The 27,682-nt window shown below is 39.4% G+C and overlaps 1 protein-coding gene across 4 annotated transcripts in view; it reads right to left on the reverse strand.

Annotated features, from left to right (window-relative positions):
- Positions 1–27,682, reverse strand: part of pip5k1ca (phosphatidylinositol-4-phosphate 5-kinase, type I, gamma a) — a 41,633-nt gene that overhangs the window by 4,553 nt on the left and 9,398 nt on the right. For 3 of the 4 annotated variants that reach the window (XM_067396103.1, XM_067396101.1, XM_067396100.1), the window contains exons 2-16: positions 26,138–26,169; positions 25,942–26,028; positions 25,020–25,150; positions 24,826–24,943; positions 24,562–24,714; positions 12,409–12,708; positions 12,125–12,330; positions 9,317–9,400; positions 9,148–9,196; positions 7,497–7,581; positions 5,839–6,000; positions 5,610–5,751; positions 5,506–5,535; positions 4,922–5,026; positions 3,007–3,163 (exon numbers count right to left, since the gene is read on the reverse strand). In XM_067396103.1, the coding sequence (XP_067252204.1) occupies positions 3,007–3,163; positions 4,922–5,026; positions 5,506–5,535; positions 5,610–5,751; positions 5,839–6,000; positions 7,497–7,581; positions 9,148–9,196; positions 9,317–9,400; positions 12,125–12,330; positions 12,409–12,708; positions 24,562–24,714; positions 24,826–24,943; positions 25,020–25,150; positions 25,942–26,028; positions 26,138–26,169 (1,841 nt within the window). Of the gene's footprint in view, positions 1–3,006; positions 3,164–4,921; positions 5,027–5,505; positions 5,536–5,609; positions 5,752–5,838; positions 6,001–7,496; positions 7,582–9,147; positions 9,197–9,316; positions 9,401–12,124; positions 12,331–12,408; positions 12,709–24,561; positions 24,715–24,825; positions 24,944–25,019; positions 25,151–25,941; positions 26,029–26,137; positions 26,170–26,366; positions 26,493–27,682 lie in introns of those variants that run through there. The other variant, XM_067396102.1, reaches the window with a different exon arrangement.

A 27,682-nucleotide genomic window follows, 5' to 3' on the forward strand; every position in this document is an offset into this window, starting at 1 on the left:
AAAACATTCATTAAATCTTTCTAAACATTTCTATTAAATCCTGCACAATAAGACCAGGTACATTGATAAAACAGGCACAAAGCTTGTTAATATCACGTTAGCAACTAGTTAACTAATAAAGGAGTGATTTTGGTCTTTTTATGTCACCTGATTGTGTTTCCTGTGTCTTAGAAACAGTTGGAAAATAATGGCAAATTGTACTAACCATACTATGTAAACATTTTCACAACGTTGGAACAACGTACTGTAATCTTTGAGACTGTGACTTGACATATATGGTTGTATAAACTGAGCAGATGCAATTGTTTACCTCAAATCTTTTAAAACAATTTCAAACTTATTATGGTGGGCACATTTGGATAAAAAAGTCTTAAAGGTACAGTAACAAAAACAGCCTGTTTAATTCTAATAGTCAAAGGGTAGGGAAAAAAAAAAGCTATAACAGTCTAAAAAACAGTGAACTTCAGAAGCTAGCTAGAGCCAATCAATTCTAAAACTACCTCTAAAACTAGTTTCAACTGCTTTAAGCTATAAAAACTTACATTGTGCCTTCTTCTGTGTGAGATGGGCTGACAAACACAGACGCTGCCATCAGAGAACTTACAAGAGGCAGAGAAAGAGAGATGGACAGAGACGGCAAACAAATAATGAAAGATGGCAGAATGGTAATGGAAAAAGTCAAGGAGATGGAGTGCAGTTTAGCAGCCGATAAATGAAAAAATTGACAGCTCCATTAATAAGAGGAAAGAGTGACGGAGCAGCTGGTGCAGGGTGTTAATAGATGAATAATTCAAGAGGTGGCGCTTGCGTGTCTCTAGGGCTCTTTTCAGCATACAACTGAGTTTAAGGGCCTCAGTCTGTCTAACAAATTATAATGATCACCATTTCTCAGTTTTCTTGGCTTTTTTCAGAAACATCCTCGTGGATGCATCCAGTTGTTTTGTCGTTCATGGGTCAGAATGTGTCTATTGTATTGGTGTTTTTCAAAGATAACACACACATAATGATATCGTTAGCGTTTAGAAATAAACAAAAGGACTCTTCATTTAAATGGGTCTTTTCCATTCATACAGAAACTGAAGATAAAAATAAAGAGCCAAAGGAGCTCCTAACACCTCTGCACACGAACACCCACCCACCCACGTGCCAACAGAGACCCTCTGTGAGATTCTGTCTTCTGTCCCGTATTGGAGACGTTTCCTTTAGTCACCATTAATTCAACAATGGTCACATTAGCACTGTTTCCTACTCACAAAGTCTATCAAGAACATGTCATGGTCATGTTTAACCCCAAAATGAATGTATTTTTGCATGAAGAAAATATTACAAAGAATAAAATCTTTTCTTAGTATCATTATGACATTATTTCCATGACAATTATATTCTTATTTAAAAAACAAACCTCATTTTCATTCTCAATATCATAATGCATGTAGATGTTTTCTGAGATTTTCTGAGCTCTGAACATGATTTTTCTTATTATTAAATAAAAATTAAAAAGATTAAATGAAAAGTATATCAAATAGTACCATAATATATACATACATACAATTAAAATAATACATTCTTGTTTTTGTTTTTTTTCAAAGGGTGCACCGATATGAAAATTTGGCCAATACCGATAACTCTTCATATTTGAAAACCGATAACCGATATTTTGGCCGATAAATCGTAATCCAAATTTTTATATAATTTTTGAGAGGCTGATTACAAAAACAAAAGTCTCACCATTAAAAGCCATGGTCCAAACACTTCAACATAAATCAGAATGTTTAACTCCTGAATGCGCTCTTCATGGTTACTGGCTGAAAGATGGTAACTAAACCCAAAGAATTCACAACATTTTATTAAAATGCTGTTCTCTTTATAATGTTATGTATATGACCAATCATAGTTATTAATGTTGTGCATCGTTGCTTGAGCTGCGTGCGCTGAAGCTAAAGATGATCACCGGTAAGCTCACTGGTATGTTAATTCTTATTCAACCGCAACCTATATGAGATAAATCAGATATATACACAAATTACATTATATTATCAGATATATACACAAATACACTTATTCATGTCATGAAGGTGTAACTCCGTTGCGGATGTGCTCTTCCTGGTGCTAAAACACGGGCAAACAAAGAATTCACAACAGTTTTTTTATACAACATTTTGAACTTAACTGTATTTTCCTTTTTTTTTTAAGTGATTCTAATCATATTTCAAGCAATTCAAAACCATCATGGTGAACAGTGCGCATCTGAAGCGTTTAAGCTGAAGCAAATAATCAATTATTTATCGGCTTTAATATATCGGCCAAATTTTCTTATCGGGTCGATAACGATAACATTAAAAATAATGATATAATCGGCCAATACTGACATGGTGGCCAATATATATTGTGCATTCCTAGTTTTTCGCATGGCAATACTGAGCATGACATTTAATGGTATTGTTAAAATTGGGGGAATGTTCATAATTGTCATAAAAATAATGCAAAAAAATTTTATTGGTTCTAAAATATTCTTCATTTTTCTTTATGCAACATATAGTTTATTTTTTCTTTCAAAAATAAAATATGACCCAGGCAATCATCCTTGTATTTCAGTAAAAATATATGAACATCAATCAATCAATCAATCAATCAATCAATCAAATAAATAAATAAATAAAAAACTTAGAATATGTCAAAAAAGTTAAAGTATTTTTTTTTTTGTATTTTTAACTATAAACCTCACTAAATAGAAAAATATTTGATAATGCGTTACAAAAATAAACTTAATTCAAGATTTATTCTGTTAATAAGTCTTAATATCTAGCTGTTTTGCTTTTTTAGTAAATTTATCACATTTTAAGGATGTTTAGATACTTTCACTGGAACACAAGACAAAAATAATGATTTTTTGCAAATGCAGACACATCTGATTATGTTCTTTTATGCTTTGACATTAGGTCATCGGGTGGTTCTCATGCAGTTTTTGATACACATTTTTAGTTCAGATGAGTTTGAAGGGCTTACAAAATAAATGTCTGTAATTGGCACATCATCATCCTCATCCACAGAGGCACGACTTGTACAGCCTGAGGCCTGACTGGCGCTGTCAGATTCTACGACTATCCTGGGGCTTGCTGGGACGGAGGAGGACGAGGCTTCTGGAAACGTCTCTGGAGCTTCACTACATGTGGGAAAGAAAATGAAATCAAAAGTTATTTAAAGGTGCCCTCGAATGAAAAATTGAATATATCTTGGCATAGTTAAATAACAAGAGTTCACATGGAAATGACATACAGTGAGTCTCAAACTCCATTGTTTCCTCTTTATATAAATCTCATTTGTTTAAAAGACCTCCGAAGAACAGGCAAATCTCAACATAACACCGACTGTTACGTAACAGTTGGGGTGTACGCCCCAATATTTGCATATGCCAGCCCATGTTCCCAACATTATAAAAGGCATTAGACAAGGGCAGCCAGTATTAATGTCTGGATGTGCACAGCTGAATCATCAGACTAGGTGAGCAAGCAAGAACAATAGCGAAAAATGGCAGATGGAGCAATAATAACTGACATGATCCATGATAACATGATATTTTTAGTGATATTTGTAAATTGTCTTTCTAAATGTTTCGTTAGCATGTTGCTAATGTACTGTTAAATGTGGTTAAAGTTACCATCGTTTCTTACTGTATTCACGGAGACGAGCCGTCGCTATTTTCAGTTTTAAACACTTGCAGTCTGTATAATTCATAAACACAACTTCATTCTTTATAAATCTCTCCAACAGTGTAGCATTAGCCGTTAGCCATGTAACACCATCAAACTCATTCAGAATCAAATGTAAACAATATAACAGTATACAATACTCACATAATCCATTTGAGGGTTATATTAGCTGTGTAAACTTTGTTTAGGCACTGATTAAGGCAAGTGGTGGAGAACACGAGATTTAAAGGGGCCACACAGCATAAATCGGCTCATATTTAATGATACCCCAAAATAGGCAGTTAAAATTTTTTAAATATTTTGAGCTGAAACTTCAAAGACACATTCAGGGGACACCTCAGACTTATATTACATCTTGTAAAAAAACAAGATTTTAAAGATTTTTAGTGAATAAAACATACAATTTGGTCTGTTCTTCAACTATCGAATGATTTTAGAAGAGCTGGAATATAGAGCTTAAATCTTATGGGCCACTTTTTTTTGTAGTTTTATGATGCTTTTTTTGTCCAATTGACAGCCCCTGGTCATGCTTTTGTTGTATGCAGTGTTTTTCAAGTATCATTTTTATACTATTATAGTATTTAATAATATTTTGATTTTTTTATATATATATTTTCAGTTTTCATTTTAATTTTAGTTTTAATAACTGTTATGTGCTTTTGTCAGTTTTATTAGGTTTTTTTTTAATTATTTCTATATAGCTTTAATTTATTTTTATTTTAGCTTTAGTAATTTTAGGACTTCAACTTATTTGTTAGTTAGCAGCACATTTGTATAGTTATTTAGATTAGATTTTAATAAATAATATTAAATTATATAATTATTTTATATTATTATAAGTTATTGTATTATATTTTTGGATGTACTATTTCTTCTGGCAAGCACAAAAACGTTTGGTTACTTAATGCCGGTGTGATTAAGCACTTCCTGTTTGGTTATGTTCCTTTGTGGCAGTTTCCATGGTGTAGTTTTGCCATCACTATGAGGAGCTTGAGCAGGTGAGCTCAGTTGAATGGAGCAGATGTTCCTCATTCCCATGATACCCCAGATCTTACACCCACACTGCTCTTCATTCAGCGACACCGTGCGTTTGCATTTAAATCATTGCCCTTAATTCCATTACACATGTTTAAGAATATCTAGTGTTGAAAAGTAAATATATCATAAGTGCTCATATCTGTGCAGGTAGTTTCTCAGTTTTTAGTGCGTACCTGTTCTCCGGCGATACCTGGGGAGCCACGAGGGTGGGCTCGCTGTCGTATCTTCCCTCCACTTCCACCTCCACTGTGATGGTCTGCTGGTCCTCATCCTGCATTCTACAACAACACCAGCAGAGGGCTCAGCTAAACCATACGAACATCACTAAGAACAAGTTATTCCCCTTCCATTAAGAAGATCAAGCCCAAAAGGGGAATAAACATTGTAAAGTCTGCTAATGAAACATAAACTCGGTCTGTTCAGACTAATTTTGGTTTGTTCATCGCAAAAAGCGATTCGTATATATAGCAGAAGAAAAATGGCTGATAAAGACTAAATAAAAAAAAAATATATAAAAAAATTAGGTAAAAACAACACACACACACACACGCACACACACACAACCCCCCTCAAAAGTCCAAGTAGTCCAGTTGGCTAACTCCTTTCAGAAGAAAATAAATAAGATGAATACAACGCAAGCCAAAAAATACATAAAAACAAGACAAAAAGAAAAAAACAATGTCTTTGTTCACTTCTAAAAAGTAGGATTTTTAGGTTAGTCAACATGAACAACAACATATGGCTCTGTTTTACTTACGTTTCTTCATGACTGGACTGGGTGTGTCTCCTGTACGGAATGGAACAGAGAGTTTATTGTAGCCGCTACGCTGGAATATTACAGAGCTACAGACAGAGTCTTACCTGTAGCGCGGCTGTTCGGAGGTGTCCGAGGGGGAGCGTTCTGGGATTGACAGAGAGGTGGTGGAGGAGAGCGTGGTGGCGATGGAGGCTGTGGTGGCCTCCTCGAATGAGGGAGGGGTGCAGGGAAGCACATCGGCCCGACCTGAAACCAGGCAGAATTTAAATATGTGACTAAAACCAATGAATCCTCAAGGTTGAGAATGAAGAATATATTTTGCATATTGTTTACCATCATCATCCAGTGTGGGGAAGCTACGGGCTCCTCTCAAGTCGTAGATGTTTTCGTCTCTCACGAACGGCAGCTGGCTGGCCGACCAGGCCGCTCCAGGCCCACCATATTTGGCTGCGGCTAGACCCCCACGACCCCTTTTTGATGGAGAGGATTTTAACGCTGAAAAAAACAGGTTTACAAATGCATTTAAATATTAAAAATAGTTGAAGACATATTAAAAATATGTCTTTGATTAGCATCATGAAAGTAGGTGAAGTTTGTCATTTCTTTCATTAGCAGGGTTAAGGTTAAGATTTTACTAAAAATATAAATCTTATTTAGATATTTATTATGTACATATATCTATATCTTGTTTTGTTTGTTTTTTTTTTACATTTAAAGGGTTAGTTCACCCAAAAATGAAAATTCTGTCATTGATTACTCACCCTCATGCCGTTCTACACCCGTAAGATCTTCATTAATCTTCAGAACACAAATTAAGATATTTTAGTTGAAATCCGATGGCTCAGTGAGGCCTCCATAGGGAGCAATTAAATTTTCTCTCTCAAGATCCATTAATGTACTAAAAACATATTTAAATCAGTTTATGTCAGTACAGTGGTTCAATATTAATATTATAAAGCGACAAGAATATTTTTGGAGCGTCAAAAAACAAAATAACAACTTATATAGTGATGGCCGATTTCAAAACACTGCTTCATGAAGCTTCGGAGCGTTATGAATCAGTGTGTCGAATCATGATTCAGATCGCGTGCCAAACTGCCATTGGCTGAAATCACGTGACTTTGGCGCTCCGAACAGCAGATTCGACACACTGATTCATTTGTGCTCCGATGCATCATGAAGCAGTGTTTTGAAATTGGCCATCACTAAATAAGTCGTTACTTTGTTTTTTTTGGCACTCCAAAAATATTCTTGTCACTTTATAATATTAATATTGAGCCACTGTACTCACATGAATTTTTTTAATACCTTTATGGATCTTGAGAGAGGAAATGTCATTGCTCCCTATGGAGGCCTCACTGAGCCATCGGATTTTAACAAAAATATCTTAATTTGTGTTACGAAGATTAACTAAAGTCTTACGGGTGTGGAACGGCATAAGGGTGAGTAATAAATTACATTATTTTCATTTTTGGGTGAACTAACCCTTTAATTTAGCACATTTTAAAGTACCTTTTTTTATAGGGATGGTTATAGGCAGATAATACAGTTTTTTAAATGTATTGGTACAGAATATTTCATTTTGTGTGCTTCATTTTTTTTTTTTACATTTAGATTACATTGCCATCATCTAACACTCATAAATCTCTTAAAAATACAAATTATTTAATAAAATAATAACACCGTTATATGTAATCTTTAAGAATCTCAAAGTAAATTTTCATACTCTACATTATGCTGTGATGCCTAAATTAACTTGAAGCATTTAAAATGATTCATTTTAGTTTTTGTTGTTTTATTTTTCATTTATATAGCCCAAATAGCAGTCATTTATCAGTTACCAGTCATTACAATAAATATTTATCAGCTTATCTGTCAGAATTTTAAAACTGATGCATCCCTATTACCTTATCATTAATTCTTCACGCAGAACATGAAATGAATCTATGTGATTCAGTAATATAAATGCAACTCAGAATCAGTTCACTCACATGAAGTCTTTCTGAATACAGTAGTGCTCATGAACCTGAAGAACCTGTCCGCATAGAAAGATGGTCTGTGAACAGACACTGTGTCCTGAAGAGTGAAAGAGAAAGCGAAATAGGTGAACCATCTGAATAGCTACAGTTCATTCTTATTCTAGTTGACAAAATGGAAACTTACAGTTCAAACTGTCCATCATTTATTATAGCTTGTCAAATTTGCCCCTATTTGGGTGTGAACAAAAACACACCATTTTTGTTTGTTCCTTTAAATGCAAACGAGCTGCTGTTCCCGACCCCCTTTCCAGAAGAGGGCGGAGCTTTAACAGCTCATGCTTAAGATACTCAAAAACAACAAAACTGGAGAATCTCACGCAGACAAAATGTAAGAAATTGTCAGTAGCGGTGTTCAGCCTGTTCGAACAGGAATCGGACACTGATGGAGAGACTCAGGAAGAAGTTACAACTTTTAGAATGAAACTAGATGTTTCTGAATGGTTAGTGGATAAATTTAAGTTAAATTGATTCAACTCATCGATTAGCATGTACTGTCATGTTAATCTTTTGTGTAAATCCAGCATTGAAATGACCCTTGTTTGTGAAGCAGTAAAAATATGTAAAAATAAAAACACTTTACCGACTTTCTTCGGCACATTTCTTTCATAAAAGAAATTCAATCACGGTGTCCTCAGTAGCTCAGATGCCGAAAGTCTATGGAGACTTATGTTCATTGGTACATTCAATAACAGAACATTTGCAATGTTTTTTTTGTTTTTGTTTTTTGCTGTGGCTCACTCAGGGTGGTATCTATGCTAATATGGCAGATCGTCACCAGTCATAGGCGGGGCTTCTCCCCACTCTTACGTAAGAGTTGGGCGAAATCGTGTCTGGTTTTGGAAAAAAAAATTCACGTGAGGAAATCTGGAAACGCTCGTTTGAAGAGACTGTTTATGATTTATGGGAATTATAAAAAAAGAGGGTAGATTTTTATCATTACAGGCTGGTTGTTTACACACACACACCTTATAAAAGTAAATGTTGCATAATAGCTTCCCTTTAAGTCAAACTTAAGGTTTCCAGTTCAACATACATTATTCATGAAGACACCAGTTAACACTTCCAGCTGACGTTGGTATATATGATATACCAGCTCTGGGACTATAAATAACTTAATTAGCATGCAAATTAATCTTGAGCCATTCACAGTATGGCATAGACTGATGCGTCATAGGCAGGGTTGGAGAAATTTCCTTTATTTACAGCTTAGCTGAGGAGAAAATGAGTGTGTGTGTGTGTTATGTGCATGTGCGTCTCATATCCAGCAATAGCCCAATTGGCACATCCTCTGAGAAATATGGTCCCAAATTAGTGCACATTTTACAAGCATTTCCTCCAAAACCCCATAATTCTCACTAAATTCCATTCATGCTAACGTACCGCAGCAGACTCTGCTTTGTTAATATAAAAATGTAGGAAGTAGAAAGAATTATAGTGAAGGTCAAAGACCACAGAGTCTCAAAACACAGCTGGATGTTAACTTGGCCAAAGCTTTTCATCCAAAGTGACAAGAGATGGAGCGACTTGCATGGAACAATGATGCTGATATATTTCAAATGGTCTTTTCTAGATAACAGCCATTGAAATTCAACAAAATTCTCACCCCATCGTGGACTAGAGCCTTCCACGTATGCTCCAATTTCTTTATTAACCTGAACAGAAAAAGAAAAAAGTCACTCCATGGTGCTTTGAAATCATACTGGCAGCAATGAATCGCACGCCTCACTATGTAAATCATAAGTGACATGAGTCGGAGAGGTTGACGCAAGCACCTGTAAGACTGCAAGATGTCGATTATTCCGATGTACAGTAACAGCCGCTCTCCTTTTCCATTGACTGCAGGAATGCCACCCATCCTGACAGGGAAAAAAACATGAGAAAACAAATGACTATGTAAGTTTTTAACCTTAAAACCTTGCTAGATACTAAAATGAAATGCTTAGCTATACCTTTGGGAACAAAATTGCAATAGTGCTTAAAAGTGGATGCACCGATACCATTTTTTAAGGGCCGAGTACGAGTACCGATACTTTTTTTTCACTTGTACCCGCTGATACTGATACCTATACATTTATTAATTTCTATTTTGTTTATTTACCATGTATACATTTATTTAACATCTTTTGTTGTTTTATTAACATTAATGACAAATATAGCCTACGGTCCCTTTAAGACCGAATCAATGAATACTGGCACATATCCTGTTTTCACCCACCTGTTTACGTTCACTTAAGCCATAACCGACTGTATTTACGTGAGATACTCCACACGATGGACATTTTGACAACAATGTGTGCATCTGACCATTCAGGCGCGAGGAGAACTGATTGCGCGCTGTCTGAGAGAACAGGGATTGCGCGCAAGAAAGTGAGAGAACGCGCACAAGAGAGCGTTTCTGGTCTGTGTCATTCAGCGCGATTCCACCTATCCCGCTTTCACTAATCGATGACGAATTGTGACTGAAAGCATGCAGTTCACAATGTGTGGGTTGTCATCATTAATTTTGAAGTATTTCCACACCTCTGAGGCTGACATTGTTTCTGCTGCTGCCGCCGGTGTCTCTGTGCACAGAAAATTCTATCAGTTATGTCACGTGAGGTATCGGTCTTTGGTATCGGGGGTATTTTTATGAGTACGAGTACAAGTACTTAAAAGTGTTTCCCGAAGTTGTCAAATTCTTAAAAAACTGCTAGGAAACACAAACCCCCCCCGAAATAAATCCAAAATAAAAATACTTAATTAAATCCAAATAACTAATTAAAAATAAAACACAAGAACAAAACATAAGAAAACAAAGCAAAAAAATGTCTCTGTTCACTTATAAAAAGCTGAATTTCTATGCACATTACAATGGTTATGATATAACTCTGGGGCATCTTTTCTATAAACATAAATCCAACATATAACAAATATTAATAAAAAAAAAGTTAAAGGTGCCCTAGATTCAAAAATTGAATTTACCTCAGCATAGTTGAATAACAAGAGTTCAGTACATGGAAATGACATACAGTGAGTCTCAAACTCCATTGTTTCCACCTTCTTATATAAATCTCATTTGTTTAAAAGACCTCTGAAGAATAGGCGAATCTCAACATAACACCGACTGTTATGTAACAGTCGGGGTGTACGCCCCAATATTTGCATATGCCAGCCCATGTTCGAGGCATTACACAAGGGCAGGCAGTATTAACGTCTGGATCTGTGCACAGCTGAATCATCAGACTAGGTAAGCAAGCAAGAACAAAAGCGAAAAATGGCAGATGGAGCAATAATAACTGACATGATCCATGATATCATGATATTTTTAGTGATATTTGTAAATTGTCTTTCTAAATGTTTCTTTAGCATGTTGCTAATGTACTGTTAAATGTGGTTAAAGTTACCATCGTTTCTTACTGTATTCACGGAGACGAGCCGTTGCTAATTTCATTTTTAAACACTTGCAGTCTGTATAATTCATAAACACAACTTCATTCTTTATAAATCTCTTCAACAGTGTAGCATTAACCGTTAGCCACGGAGCACTATCAAACTCATTCAGAATCAATGTAAACATCAAAATAAACACTGTACTTACGCGATTAGACATGCTGCATGACGAACACTTCGTAAAGATCCATTTTGAGGGTTATATTAGCTGTTTGAACTTTTTTTATGTTGTTTAAGGCAAGCGCGAGCTCTTGGGGCGTGGAGCACCAGATTTAAAGGGCCACACACCCTGAATAGGCTCATTTCTAATTATGCCCCAAAATAGGCAGTTAAAAAAATGAATAAAAAAAATCTATGGGGTATTTTGAGCTGAAACTTCACAGACACATTTAGGGGACACCTCAGACTTATATTACATCTTTTTAAAAAAGTTCTAGGGCACCTTTAAAATATACAACCTATTCCACTTTACTGCAAAAAATGTGCATTCTTTTAATTTAGCTAAGAAGTCAAGCCATGGCTTAACGATCTTCTATTGGTCACACGTCTTCACGTGATACACATTTGCAGGTCAGAGTTCACCAAACTTGAACTTTGGTATGCAGCAAAATGCGGTGTCAGTGGAACGAATTGTATAGTGTGAAAATGTTTCTTAAAATGAGCTAAATCTTTTTTCCTTTCAAAAGGAAAAAATGGCTGATAAAGACAAAATAAAAAAATAGGATATAAATAATACACAAAAGGAAAACACAAAATAAACAAAACAAAACAAAACAAAACACAATGTCTTTGTTTACTTTTAAAAAAGCTGCATTTTTGGTTAGTTAACATGAATCTGTTGTTTGCAATATGTTACCTTGCAAATTCCAAATGAAACAGGGTATCTAACAGGAAGAGGCTTGATTTTATCCAGAAATGTTTTTGTTTAATCTTTAAAACAATTTCAAAAAGGAAAAAAACTGTATCAAAATAGTATAGAATTAAATGTATTGGTTATGGGCAATAACATGAAAATAATAGCCAGGTTACTGGTATCAGCTAGAATTTTGTCATTGCATCCCTATTACTTCATCATACATTTTTTGATGCATCTGAAAATATCACACATCTTTTTAAATTTCTTAATATGTATCAAAACATCGGCCGCTCACGTGTCATCAGTGTCAATTTCCTCTCCACAGGCCGACGCTCCCTGTATGGACTCCATGGCAGTGGAGTAGAGCGCCTTCTGTGCCAGCGGCCTCTTTTCATCACTGCTGCCCTGAGATCCCTCCATCTGCTGCTCTTTCTCCGCCTGATCGATGTTGTGAACTCCCAGCAGCAAACTGTAATCCATAATCTTAAAGCTTTCCAAGACCTAAACGCCAAAACCACATCAATATTTGCTTCCATTCACACATCCACTCTAGACACCAGCACACTGTACAGAACTTACCAAACAGTCCCTCTGTAACGTCTTGACCAGAGCGCTGTGCGTGTCTGTATCAAGCATGAGACCGTCTGGTACGTCCTGCATGAAATCGAGGTCTTTGAATGTGGGCTTCGCCTTTTCCCGCTCTTTCTTAGAGGCCCGTCGCTTATAGGTGGATCCTTTCAAGTCGTATTTGAGGTGCATGCGCACCACCCTGGGCAAAACGTTGTTCATGACCACCATTCGAATGTTCTTCCCACCCGATTGTACACAGTACAGCCCGAAGAACTTGGGCAATAAGGTTCGAGGATTCTGATTCAAGTTCTGCAGGAAAACAAACATTTGAAAAATCAAATGCCCAGTCAGAGAGAACTAATATTCAAATGTAAGTCATCCATGCATTGGTACAAATCTGTGGAAAAACACTGTATTAGTATTTGTAGGTTACATGCATTGTGTAATCAATTAATTTATTCTTTAAAGGAGTAGTTACAATTCTGTCATCATTTATTCACCCGATACTGAAATTTTGTGCTCCATGTTTGACGAACTAGCAAGTTTAAATACAAAAAATATAAATGAGATATTCAGCAAATAACAACTTTTCTGCCTTTTCCTTGCACAAAACGAAGTACTTTAATTTAGGTTTTTTGTCATTTTTTTAAATTTCGATGGCATCCAGTTTCATTGTCACCATATGGAAAAGATCAGCTTGAAAAACATCTTCTTTTGTGTTACACGGAACAGAAAATAAGCTCATATTTTCAGCCTTTTCCTTGCACAAAAAGAAGTACTTGTATGATACTTTTATTTAGCTTTTTTTTGTCATTTTTTGAACCTTGATGCCGTCCAAGTTCACAGTCACCATATGGAAAAGAGCAGTTTCTTTTGTGTTCCACAGAAGAAAAAAAGTCATAAATGATAAAATTTTTTTTTTTATGAACTATTCCTTAAAATTGTCAATATTACAACACACATCTGTTTAATAAAAGAAATGTTTTTTATATCGCATGCAATCCACACGTTTGCTGATGACCACTTCTAAATGTTAATACTAGCTCAATAACAGCATTAATGCATTAGGTTGAAGTAAACATTATTTGTTTTTCAACATTCCAGACTCAAAGCACACAATTTCAACCAAAAAAAGGCTTCCTCAAGTCAATGGCATTCAGTTTGCTAGCTAATGTTCCAGAGCATAGTAAAACCACCTGATTCCAATTAGATTGGAGTTTATATCCTCTTAAAAAGCACCACACAAAGGCAATGCAATGAAGCAGATATCCAACCTAGAGGAACTTTGTGCAATGACCATCACCTTCCCAAAGGTGACATGTCCTACAAGATATGATCAAAGAGGAGAAACAGAAAGAGGAAAAGAGCCAGACATTGTTAAAGACAGATTTCTGTAGGCGAACTGACCAAGGTCAGCACTGTTGCTGAACAACAACTGATCCGTCACTATTCATGGGCTCATTAGCTCCAGCTGAATGGATGGAACAAGCCAAGCCGGTCACTGGTCAGACTCTGCTGACACTGAGAACCCATTTAGGCATCATCTACTGAAAGAAAAACTCATGTTCTCTTGGAAACCAAACCCTTTTGTACTTAAATTGTGGACTGAATTGGTCCAATGGAGACAGAAAGCTGAAACAAGCACGGTTTAAATGCTAATTGTGTAATTTATTTTGTTATTCAGGTAAATAGCAGACAAATCACCTCAGGGGAGAAATTAGTTCAAAATAGCTTGTTGGGTAAATGGCAGTGTTGTTGTTTAACCAGGTGGTTGATTTGTAACAGCATGTGATAATAGGCTGGAAAGCATGTTTCTCAAAAAGTACAGAAAAACAATATAAACTGTATTTTAGCCTTGCTTTAACATTATTGTAGCAGAAAAACTAATATTATATATATATATATATATATATATATATATATATATATATATATATATATATATATATATATATATATATACACACACACACACACACACACAGAGTACAGTCCAAAAGTTTGGAACCACTAAGATTTTTAATGTTTTTAAAAGAAGTTTCGTCTGCTCACCAAGGCTACATTTATTTAATTAAAAATACAGTAAAAACAGTAATATTGTGAAATATTATTACAATTAAAAATAACAAAGTAATTTATTCCTGTGATGCAAAGCTGAATTTTCAGCATCGTTACTCCAGTCTTCAGTGTCACATGATCCTTCAGAAATCATTCTAATATGCTGATCTGCTGCTCAAGAAACATTTAATGTGTACAATTGTACAAAATATTTGTGTACAATATTTTTTTTCAGGATTATTTGATGAATAGAAAGTTCAAAAGAACGTCTCGGTTACAAAGGTAACCCTCTTTCCCTGAAGGAGGGAACGGAGACGTACGTCGGACAGACCGACGAATAGGAATCTCGCTAGAGAGGCCAATCTACTTCGAGTGTAACTAAACGAGCCAATGCACATTGGCATGCAATCATATGCATCAGCTGCTCGCCTCGCAGCGCGGGTATATAATGAGCAGCAGGTGCGTTGCATCTTCAGGTTTTCGCTGAGGAGCCGAACCGGATAGGCGGCAGCATCAGCGGGGTACAGCGACTGTGGCGACGGGACGTACGTCTCCGTTCCCTCCTTCAGGGAACGAGGGTTACCTTTGTAACCGAGACGTTCCCATTCAGTCGGTCACGTTCGACGTACGTCGGACAGACCGACGAATAGGAATCCCTACCAAAGCGCCACAGGAGCTGCCCCCTTCCAGCGCTCTGTTGTAAGCCACCTGAACCCCCTTGCCTGAGGATGGTGGGACAGGGCTAACACAGAGAGAGTCGATCACTGCTGTTCCCCAAAACCCATTCAGTGAGACTATTGGATAACGCTGGGAAAGCGTACCCTTCGCTGGGAAAGGAACGCTGCGGAAGCCACATCCTTCCCCGAAGGAGTTATGTGGAGAAGTACATATGGACTAACCCTGTAGGGCTGTGCTACATATGGAAGAGCTGGGGTGACTCCAACCCGATGAAGGGTAGGTTCTCCCAGAGGGAAAGACACGGGCTTCGTTTAGGAGCAACCGTGGAACCAACCATATGGGATCCCCGTAGGGTCACACATATGGAACCCAGCCTAAACCCGGTTCTCAAGGATACAACGGAGTATAGGCCTGGCGCCAGACGCTCCGCCACATCGGCTGCCGAAGGGATATCGGAGGACTCGACAGGGTCTGCCTTGTAGGGACTCTCTGGAGAAAAGAAGCGCATGTAGCGCAGCAAGCCGACACTAAGCCGGGGCCTCTCCGTGCCTCTGACCTGTGGCGAGAACATGGGAGGAGACCGGCTCGACACGAAGGCTATAGTATCTAGCGAACGTGTTAGGTGTCGCCCAGCCCACAGCTCTACAAATGTCTGTCAGCGAGGCGCCACGAGCCAGCGCCCAGGAGGATGCGACACCTCTCGTGGAGTGAGCATGCAACCTGAGCGGGCAGGGCACGCCCTGAGCTTGGTAAGCCAGGGCGATGGCATCCACTATCCAGTGGGCCATCCTCTGCTTGGAGACAGCCTTTCCCTTCTGCTGGCCTCCATAACAGACAAGAGCTGGTCTGAGGTCCTGAGGCTTTAGGTTCTGTCTATGTACAGTCGCAAAGCGCGGACTGGACAGAGTAAAGCCAGGGCTGGGTCTGCCTCCTCCGAGGGCAGCGCTTGCAGGTTCACCACCTGGTCCCTGAAGGGAGTGGTAGGAACCTTGGGCACATAGCCAGGCCGGGGTCTTAGTACCACGTGGCTATCACCCGGCCCGAACTCCAGGCACGATTCGTCGACCGAAAATGACTGCAGGTCCCCTACCCTCTTGATGGAGGCCAATGCCACCAGCAGCAAAGTCTTCATAGACAGAATCTTTAAGTCTGCTGACAGCAAAGGCTCAAAGGGAGCAATCTGAAGTGCTCTCAGCACCAGAGTGAGGTCCCAAGAGGGTATGGAGAGGGGACGAGAAGGATTTAACCGTCTCGCCCCCCTAAGGAACCTGATGACCAGGTCGTGCTGACCAACAGATTTGCCATCTAAGTGGTCGTGGTAAGCGGATATAGCAGCAGTATGGACTTTGAGGGTGGAGGGGGGACAGCCTACGCTCCAACCCTACTGCAAGAAGGAAAGCACGACTCTGGTCGAGCATCTTCGGGGGTCTTCCCGGCGAGAAGAGCACCACTCGACGAACAGGTTCCACTTTGAGGCGTGAGCACGTCTTGTAGACAGTGCACGTGCCGAAGTGATGGTGTTAAGTACCTCAGTGGGTAAGTCACCTAGAACCTCCGCATCCCGTCCAAGGGACCAGACATGGAGTTTCCAGAGGTCTGGACGCGGGTGCCAAAGAGTGCCCCGTCTCTGAGAAAGAAGGTCTTTCCTCAGAGGGATGGGCCAGGGAGGGGCTGTCGCGAGGAGTGAGAGTTCTGGGAACCAGGTCCGGTTGGGCCAGTAAGGCGCAACTAACAAGACCTGCTCCTCGTCCTCCCTGACTTTGCACAGGGTCTGTGCAAGTAGGCTCACTGGGGGAAACGCATATTTGCGCAGGCCCCGGGGCCAGCTGTGAGCCAGTGCATCTGTCCCGAGTGTCCCCTCATATGAAGCAGACCGAGCGGTGTTACAGCCGCAGCAGCTGCCATATGCCCCAGGAGCCTCTGAAAGAACTTCAGTGGGACCGCTGTCCTGCCATTGAATGTATTCAGGCAGTTCAACACTGACCGAGCACGTTCCTCTGTGAGGCGTGCTATCTGCTCGACCGAATCCAACTCCATACCGAGAAAAGAGATCCTCTGCACCGGGGCGAGTTTGCTCTTTTCCCAGTTGACCTGAAGCCCCAACTGGCTGAGGTGTCTGAGCACCAAATCCCTGTGTTTGCACAACTGATCCCGGGACTGTGCTAGAATGAGCCAGTCGTCGAAATAGTTGAGAATGCGAACACCCTGTTCTCTCATGGGAACAAGGGCTCCCTCCACGACTTTCGTGAAGACGCGGGGAGACAGGGCCAGCCCGAAGGGTAGGACTCTGTACTGATATGCTCGACCTTCGAACGCGAATCTCAGGAATGGCCTGTGTCGCGGAAGAATTGAAACATGGAAGTACGCGTCCTTCAGGTCAATCGCTGCAAACCAATCTCGGGGACGGATGCACTCGAAAATGCGTTTCTGCGTGAGCATTTTGAATGGTAGCTTGTGGAGGCTCCGATTCAAAACTCGCAGGTCCAAGATCGGTCGTAACCCGCCGCTTTTCTTGGGTACAATGAAGTAGGGGCTGTAGAACCCCGACCTCAAATCGGCTGGAGGGACCGGCTCTATCGCGTCCTTCGCCAGTAGGACTGCGATCTCCGCACGCAGGACAGGGGCATCGGCATCTTTCACTGTAGTGAAGAGGTTGTCCCTGAACTTGGGGGGGGAGCCGGGCGAACTGAATCGCAAAGCCGACCCTGATGGTCCGAAGGAGCCAGCGAGACGGACTGGGGAGCGCTAACCCGGCTCGCAGAGACCGTACAAGCAGGACCAAAGGGACCACCGGTGTACCCGCAGCAGGGCAGCGAGGTGGAACACAGGGACGCGGCTCGGGGGGCTCTCTTTGTGAGGCGGCCCGAAGCGGCGTCACAGTGTGCTAGGCAACACTTACCTGGCTCCACGGATGGACAGAGGGAGCAGTCGAGGCTTTGGCTGCCCGCTGCTCGCTGCTGTCCGCTGGCGACAGAAGAGGGGGATGAGAGTGGTGAGGTTTTTCTCCTCCCACTGCTCTCCAAACCCTCTTCAGACCTGGAAATGGAGGAACTGCTCTTTAAATTTTGGGTACCGCTGCCTCTTGGGTCAGTGGCGGAACAGAAACAAACCCAATAAAGGATTTACCACCTGGCCCTCCTCCAGGGGTGGAAGAGCAGCCCCACCCATCTCTGGGTCGCCCGTCTCAGGGGTGATTCTCACCAACCAGTTAAACAGCTGCAGAGACGGGAGGCGTCATCTCCCCGCAATGGATACAGCAGAGCCTGCTGGGCCGGAGTTTCTTGCAGGGGACGACACCCTTGGCGACGAGCAGACTGAGGGGCGGCCCAAGAGGAACTCAATGGTTTGTCATGGGAAGCTCCCCTATCCGCTACTAACTGAGGAGAACTGCTGGGCTCAGTCCTCGACAGTGTCACCGAAAGGCCACCTCGTAAGATGGGAGCATTGAGAAAGCATTTAGCTTGACAACCTCTCACACCTCACAAGGTAAGCCAGGGGGCACTTCTGGACCACGGAGGTGGACATCGTCTGGCTGAGGGCCTGCGCCGTGACTTTGATCACGGTTAGTCAACAAGCGCAGCTCAACCCCAGCATAGAACTACCCTCATGCAAAAAGAGTGCCTTGGCCTCACATGCAGGGTGGGTGTGGTCTGTGTACAGCCACCCCATCCAAGAGGGTAGTGAGAGAGGAAAAACTTATGCAGATTGGCACCTTTGGCATTCCATATTTATGGCACCAATATGCCCCCATACTGCCAAGTTTTCCATGCACATCTGGAAGACCCAGGAAAGCATGGCTGTAAACTCTGAATTTGAGTCAGCATAAGCACACACCATTACAGTGGGCAGCGTCACCCTCATTTCCAGAGCATAACAGCACTCTCTCCGATGCTGCAATCGACGTCTGTCCCTCAGCTGGAGCTCTGAATGAAATGCTAGGTTCCCCTATGAAAAAGGACCAGCAATCCAATCCAGAAACTGCACAGCTTGCAATGCGCTAGAGAGGGAGGGGCCCTAGGGGGTTGGTTCCCCGAAGGAACCCCTCAACCTCATGTCACCCAAGCCATATCAGCAAAGTAGACCTCTTCTGGTGCACCAGAGAGGGCGCTACAATGGAGATTACGCAAGGGAACCGCGCATCTAGAGCGCCGAGCGAGCGCTGGGTTGCCGTGACAACCCGCGCTGCAGCCCGGCAGCTCGACGGCACACGACACGCAGAGGAGCGAGAGATTTGCTCTCGCTGATCTCCGCGGTCTCCCAGAGTGTCGGGCAGAGCCGCGGCTGTGCTTTTACACACAAGCGGCAGCTGGCCAACAACAGAGGGGACTCAAGCTTCCCGGAGAAAGAAGAGTCACGACCGGCGTGTCGACGTGATCATGTTCTCATATGAAAACATGAACACCCACGAACATCATTTCAGCACGCGCCCAGACATGCGAAACGGTGATCGTGGCCGTCAGTGAGGACAGGAACGATCGCATCCAGAAACACAAGTAGGATGTCGTCTTTAAAAAGACGCGAATCTACTTGTGTAAGCTCTTTCAGGGACTTTACTCTTTTAGAAGTGCTGAAGCACGCAGGGGAACGGCCACCGCAACACAGACAGGGATTGTGTGCAGCCTGTCATGTGCTTTCTCTCTCTTTGAAGGCGCTCACTCTTACCAGCCGTAAAAACGGCTTTTCAGCGCTCAAAAGCGCACCGTACCGGCCGTGAGAACAGCCTTCTGACGCTGTCAAACAGCTATTTGCTCAAAAACGGCAAACGAAACAGAAAAAGAGAGGACGTCGACCCCGCTGCTGTGCTGTTCGCCCGCACTCGGAAAAAAAGAGAAGTTCAACCAAAAAGCTTGACTCGTCTTCTAGCAGACACTCGCTTGCAGAGAACAGGAACAAACACCGTTCGGCTCCGAAGCGAAAAGCTGAAGATGCAACGCACCTGCTGCTCATTATATACCCGCGCTGCGAGGCGAGCAGCTGATGCATATGATTGCATGCCAATGTGCATTGGCTCGTTTAGTTACACTCGAAGTAGATTGGCCTCTCTAGCGAGATTCCTATTCGTCGGTCTGTCCGACGTACGTCGAACGTGACCGACTGAATGGGAACAGTGTTTATCTGAAATCTAATCTTTTGTAACATTATAAATGTCTTTACTGACACTTTTGATTGATTTAATGCATCCTTGCTGAATAAAAGTATTCATTTCTTTCATTTCTTTTCAAAAAAATAAAAATAAAAATTCTTACTGACCCCGAACTTTTGAACGGTAGTGTATAATGCTACAGAAGCTTTGTATTTCAGATAAATGCTGTTCTTTTGAACTGTCTATTCATCAAGGAATCCTGAAAAAAAGAAGTACACAACTGTTTTCAACATTGAAAATAATCATAAATGTTTCTTGAGCAGCAAATCAGCATATTAGAATGATTTCTGAAGGATCATGTGACACTGAAGACTGGAGTAATGATGCTGAAAATTCAGCTTTGCATCACAGGAATAAATTACTTTGTCAAATATATTTAAATAGTACACAGTTATTTTAAATTGTAATAATATTTCACAATATTACTGTTTTTTACTGTATTTTTAATTAAATAAATGTAGCCTTGGTGAGCAGACGAAACTTCTTTTAAAAACATTAAAAATCTTAGTGGTTCCAAACTTTTGGACTGTACTGCACACACACACACACATATATATATATATATATATATATATATATATAGAGAGAGAGAGAGAGAGAGAGAGAGAGAATATAATGTAAAGTAATTTTATAAAGGCTACATATCATTTTCTATCAATTTATTGTATTATATCATGTACTGTATCATAATTATCAGCATTATATTAACCATCAGCCACTCTGCTCTAGACATTTTATCGGACATTGAAAACCAATATTGGTCAACCATTAATTTCAAAAAAGCATATAATGATATTACAGTTCTGACCCTTTTCATGTTATGGCCAATAATTAAAAATAAAATGTAAAACTTTTTGAAAAATTCACCAAAAAAAATACAAAATTATCAGGCAATAATCGATATGTACCAATATATTATTTCTCAAAGAGTAATAACATACCAACAAATAACAACATAACCTCATACATAAATAAAATGTATTTACTGTGAAATTATTGTAGCTCAAAAATGTAAATAGCAGAGGTCTCCAAAAAACACTGGCCATGCTGATAATCGGCCAATATTTGGCAATAAATATTAGCCCACAACTGTGTCAGTTCTAAAATGTATTAAAAATTGTGTAAAATAATTACTTCAGTCATTTTATCTAGGCTACATCATGCAGTATTTATTGCCCTGCTCTATAGATATTGACATGTGATGCTGCCTGAATCATAAATCACACCGTGTTTGTTTGTTGGCCAGAGGAGAACTGGCCCCCCGACTGAGCCTGGATTCTCCCAAGATTTTTTTCTCCATTCTGTCACCTGATGGAGTTTGGGTTCCTTCCTTGCCACTGTCGAACTCTGGCTTGCTTAGTTGGAGACACTTAATATTCAACAATTTTATTGATCTGACTGTACTGATGCTGTTGTATAAGAACTGAACTGAGCTGGACGATGGCATCACTGTTTTCTACAGAACTGCTTATAGATGAAATGAACTAATTTAATAATTGATAATGTTTACAACAGAACTGAATCAACACTGAACTGACTTCAGCTGAACAACAGCTGAAATGCATCATTTTCCTGTTATGTTTCCTGTTTTTCAACTGCTTTGAAACAATCTGTATTGTATAAAGCCCTATATAAATAAGGGTGACTTTGATTGACATTGAAAATTCACATTGGATGACCATTATTTTCAAATAAAATGCACACTATTAAAATTCTGGCTGATGATTATCTGTGTTCTGGCCAACTGATAATTTATTGTCAGAATTAACTAAAAATAAAACTAAAAATGTGCACAAAAATGGTGCTTGATAAATCAGTAAATAACCGTTATCCTACCAATATGTAGTTTCACAAAAAGTAACAAAATAACAACAAACTGTATTTACTGTGAACTTATTGTAGATTTAAAACATAAAAAGTAGAAGGCTGTATTAGTGATACGCCAACAAATATTTGACAGGCAGATAATCGGTTAATATTTGGACATACCTGTGGTGTGAATAAGTGTTTGCCCCCTTCCTGATTTATTTTTTTGCATGTTTGTCACACTTTAATGTTTCAGATCATTAAACAAATTTAAATATTAATCAAAGATAACATAAGTAAACACAACATGCAGTTTTTAAATTAAGGTTTTTATTATAGAGGGAAAACAAAATCCAAACCCACATGGCCCTGTGTGAAAAAGTGCTTGCCCCCTAAACCTAATAACTGGTTGGGCCACCCTTAGCAGCAACAACGCTTGATTTGGATCATTGTCCTGTTGCAGAACCCAAGTTCGCCTCAGCTTGAGGTCACGAACAGATGGCCGGACATTGTCCTTCAGGATTTTTTGGTAGACAGCAGAATTCATGGTTCCATTTATCACAGAAAGTCTTTCAGGTCCTGAAGCAGCAAAACAGCCCCAGACCATCACACTACCACCACCATATTTTAAGGCCCCAGTATACTTCAAACGAAGTTCTTTTTCGTTCTTTGTTTAGGAGTAAAATGAAGTTCGAAATGCGTGACCAGTGATATACTGTAAACGAACATCTGATGCTGCCCACACTGCTGAGAACGACGTTTAGATGGATATGTAAATATTTTTCTCAGTAACAAAAAAAAAAAAAACCACAACAAAAATGAGAAAACAGCAAGCATTTATTATAGAAAGCGTAAGAAAGCGTCTGATCATAACAGCATGGGAATGTTAGCATGAGCTCTGCAAATTAGCACTCCAGTCACGTCACGTCTTCATATAGCACTTTATTTAATAGATTGCTTAAAATCAAGCAGCTTTACAGTATCAAACATGAAAAACAGTGTTAATGCCTCATTTTTTTTACAAGCAAAACTTCATTTTGTACAATAAAGCGGCTATCCAGTGTGTTCATGTTTTCACCCACGGAGCTCTTACCTCAACAAACTCTACAGATCAAATGAGTCAGAGAAGACTTCCACGCGAATGAAGGTGGAGCCTCAGCGCACACCTCCTATTATGTTATCGTCACTGACCAATGGTAGTACGAAGGTGTTTTGCAGCTGGCAAGCCTTTTCGAACTTCCAAAAAGAACACAAAGCAAACTTCGTTTTGGCCTGATTTTGTTCGAAATGACGTCACATCAGTTCGTTCTTCGATTTCGTTTGAAGTATACCAGGGCCTTTACTGTTGGTATGATGTTCTTTTTCTGAAATGCTGTGTTACTTTTACGCCAGACGTAATGGGACACACACCTTCCAAAAAGTTCAACTTTTGTCTCGTCAGTCCACAGAGTATTTTCCCAAAAGTCTTGGGGATCATCAAGATGTTTTCTGGCAAAACTGAGATGAGCTTTTATGTTCTTTTTGCTCAGCAGCAGTTTTCGCCATGCAGGCCATTTTTGCCCAGTCTCTTTCTTATGGTGGAGTCATGAACACTGACCTTAACTGAGGCAAGTGAGGCCTGCAGTTCTTTGGATGTTGTTGTGGGGTCTTTTGTGATCTCCTGGATGAGTTGTCGCTGCACTCTTGGGGTAATTTTGGTCAGCCAGCCACTCCTGGGAAGGTTCACCACTGTTCCATGTTTTCATCATTTGTGGATAATGGCTCTCACTGTGGTTCGCTGGAGTCTCAAAGCTTTAGAAATGGCTGTATAACCTTTTCCAGACTGATAGATCTCAGTTAATTTCTTTCTCATTTGTTCCTGAAATTCTTTGGATCTCAACATGATGTGTAGCTTTTGAGGATCTTTTGGTCTACTTCACTTTGTCAGGCAGCTCCTATTTAAGTGATTTCTTGATTGCGAACAGGTGTGGCAGTAATCAGGCCTGGGTGTGGCTAGAGAAACTGAACTCAGGTGTGATAAACCACAGTTAAGTTATGTTTTAATGGAGGGGAAGCACTTTTTCTCACTGGGCCATGTGGGTTTGGATTTTGTTTTCCCTTCTTCATAATAAAAACCTTAATTTAAAAACTGAATTTTGTGTTTACTTATGTTATCTTTGATTAATATTTAAATTTGTTTGATGATCTGAAACATTAAAGTGTGACGAACATGCAAAAAAATAAAAAAAAAATCAGGAAGGGGGCAAACACTTTTTCACACCACTGTAAATATTAGTTCACCACTGTGTCAGTTCGAAAATAAATTAAATATTATGTAAAATAAGTATTTGAGTAGTTAATGAAATGTTATATAATGCAGTAATATTATATATGCACCATGTATTGTATAATATATATTTACACCCTGTTCTCTAGATATCAGGATTGGACATTGGGAACCCAATTTAAAATGCATTAGTCAAAGTACAGCAACTCACCATGTAATATCCAGGAAGAAGCTTCTGCAAAAACTCCGCTTCCTTGTGCATAACTGTCTTGATGATGAACTCATCGTCCTTGGTGACATAGAAGACTGAGCCACTGGCTCCCGGGTTGGACAGCTCAATCAGTGGTTCATTACAGAGTGAATACTAAAGTCGAACACAAATATAGATACAGATGAATTCTGGTTGAGTGATTCTTCAGTGGTCCTGAATAAATCCAAGCATGTATTATAAAAAACTAGCCTTTATATTTCTCACCAAATAGTCATCCGGCCGTATCCCGAAGAGCTCTCTGAAGTAACGGAAGGCCACGGGAGCGTAGGTTTTGAAGCGGAAGTCTGGGAAATGATGGGCTGGTGTCAGGTTGCTCCCTTCACTAGAAGAACAAGGAGAAGATCATTTATTTCATGTGACATTTTACATCCACACTTAACCTCAGACAGATAGTTCACCTGGGGAAGAAGATGCTCTCAACCACATAGAAATCCTGCATTAGGACGTCCCGCTCAGGCTTGGAACTCAAGTTGCCAACTGTGTAGCCAATCCCAAGCTGAATGGCCCCCTTGAGTGCTGAAGATGTGGTCTGAAAAAAAAAGAAGAAAAAATTTTTACTAGAGACATATTTTCTTAAATATTAACCCAGAGATTGATCTTTTAATCTATGTTTTTTGTTCTGATGTCGCTTAGTGTCACATTTCTGCAGATCTAGCTTATTAGCAATATTACAGTTATGGTTGATACAGATAAACCAATAATTAGTTTGGATATTATTATTATATGCAGTTATATTTATATATTGAATGGTAAATGTTACATTTTTAAAAAAATCAACACTATTTTGTCTACATAAATAAAAAAATAAGGACAAACTAATATCAATTGTTTTAAATGCTAAAGTAAATTTAGGCTTTACAAAAATCAAATATACAGTATGAAAAATGGATATTCTTAAGATATCTTAAGATTTGCTAAAGATTACATTTCACTGTGTTATTAAATTAATGTTTTTATAGATTAAATTTAGGTTAGTGTTAGATGATGGCAATGGTTATCTAAATGCAAAGAGAGAAAATAAGCATAAATATACAATATAAAACATTGAAAAGTTAAAAAATTAAAACATAAAAAAATAAATAATATTGACTGATATGATACCGATATATATATATGAAGTGTGTCCCTAGAACTAAAATTATCTGAATGGAATCAATACCGAATCTAGCAAAGTTTTTAAAACTGATTGAACTAATTTTAGGTTAGCGTTAGATGGCGGCAAACAATCTAAATGTAAAAAGAGAGGACATGAGCATGTCCAAATAAAAATAATCAATATCGAATCTAGAAAAAAGTTGAAATTGATTCGGCGCAATGTACCTTCTTATATGTGGTTTCTCCTGAAGCATCCACTCCCCTGTGGCCGATCTTCTTCCCATGTGCCGGCTGGCCTGACGATGAAGGCATCTGGTATAAAAAGAAAAATATGAGATACCACCAACCTGCACTCCCTACATGAACAGGTTTGCTTGCAGTCTAATAGTAGATATTCTTGATATGTGATAAAGGAACGTACCTCTGTGATGAAAGCCTTTTTTGACATAGTGTCTAGGAAAGAAAAAGAATAGTGATTAACCGGGTATTGACAACACTATCTAAATAAAAGAATCACATTTCATTGGTTGCAAAATGAAAATGCAGACAGTCAGTGATTTGGATCGTGATTTGAAACCAGATTTGTGTGCCTATGATTACGAGATGTTAATCTGAAATTATAAACAGACTTCCAAGAGTCAACAGGTCACCCTCTAAAGCGCAGACAGCATCAGCCGACTTCATTATTCAGTCTCCATTTATATTCCAATGCCGCCCCTCAAGCATCAGCAGCAGCTGTCAACGGCGACTGGGATGTTTGTTGACAAAGATGGTTTGATGAAAATACACCATGTGAAGATGACGGCAGGATTCCTTGAGCTGTGCTTCTCACCCCACAGTTGCCCCAGATGCATCTGCACACGCTCCCATTCAGTTCCTCGGTTTCCATGGCATCCCAATCAAGGTCATCAAGCTTTCTCGGAGTTTGCATATGCATGTGGCATCAACAGACACATGCTGCTCTAAATAGGGCATTGGCCGCTAGACACAGCAGCTCATAGCCATGCAGTGTGAAAGCAATAGCAAAACGAAGATGACGGGCATGCTGGAAAATCCAGCTAAAAACAGCTTAAAGGAAAAGTCAACCCAAAAATGTATATTCTGCCCCCGTTTACTCAGCCTCATGTCATTCCAAACCTGTATGAGTTTCCTTTTTTATAGAACAGAAAAGGAGAAATTTTGAGAAATGTGCTGCTTATTCTATTCAATGCCTTTACAAAGAATGAGTCTGGAGGTTTTAAGCTTCAAAAAGGAAAGCATAAAAGTGGTTCATATTAGGACTGCACGATTTGGGTTAGTATAAATTGCTATATATATATATATATATATATATATATATATATATATATATATATATATATATATATATATATATATATAAAAATTATTATTATTACTAAATAAAAATATAAGGTAATAAAAAACAAAATAAGACATTACAATTGTAAAATTCTACAGATTTTCTTTTTTTTTTTTTTTGTCAGATTTTCAATTAATCATTTGAAATGGTTCACAAAATCGGAACAATTCGTTCACAAATCAGAATAAATTAGTTCTTGACTTTTGGTCCATTCAAAATTATTAGTAGCTAACTTGAGGGTAAAATCTTAACATCTGCCCTAAATACATTAGCTTTTGATTGCTTAACGTATCATTCTTTTGAGTCTGATCTTCAATGAATCATTTGAAACCACTCAGAATGATTCATTCACAAATTAGACTGAATCAGTTCTTGACATGTTGACTCATTGATACAGTTTCAGGAATACCAGCTACCCTGAAGGGAAGATGATTAGTAAATAATATTTTGGTGAACTATACTTTTAAGCTGATAACTGTATTTTTTTATGAAAAATGGCAGCAGGTTTTCAGCTGGCAACCATCTGCATCACCATCTGGTGAAGATGGTTGGGTGGTAGACAAGCTAAGATGACATAACCAACTGGAAGCTGGTTTGTTGCTAGTC

The sequence above is a fragment of the Chanodichthys erythropterus genome, chromosome 10 (genome assembly GCF_024489055.1).
Source record: "Chanodichthys erythropterus isolate Z2021 chromosome 10, ASM2448905v1, whole genome shotgun sequence".
Taxonomy (NCBI): Eukaryota; Metazoa; Chordata; class Actinopteri; order Cypriniformes; family Xenocyprididae; genus Chanodichthys; species Chanodichthys erythropterus.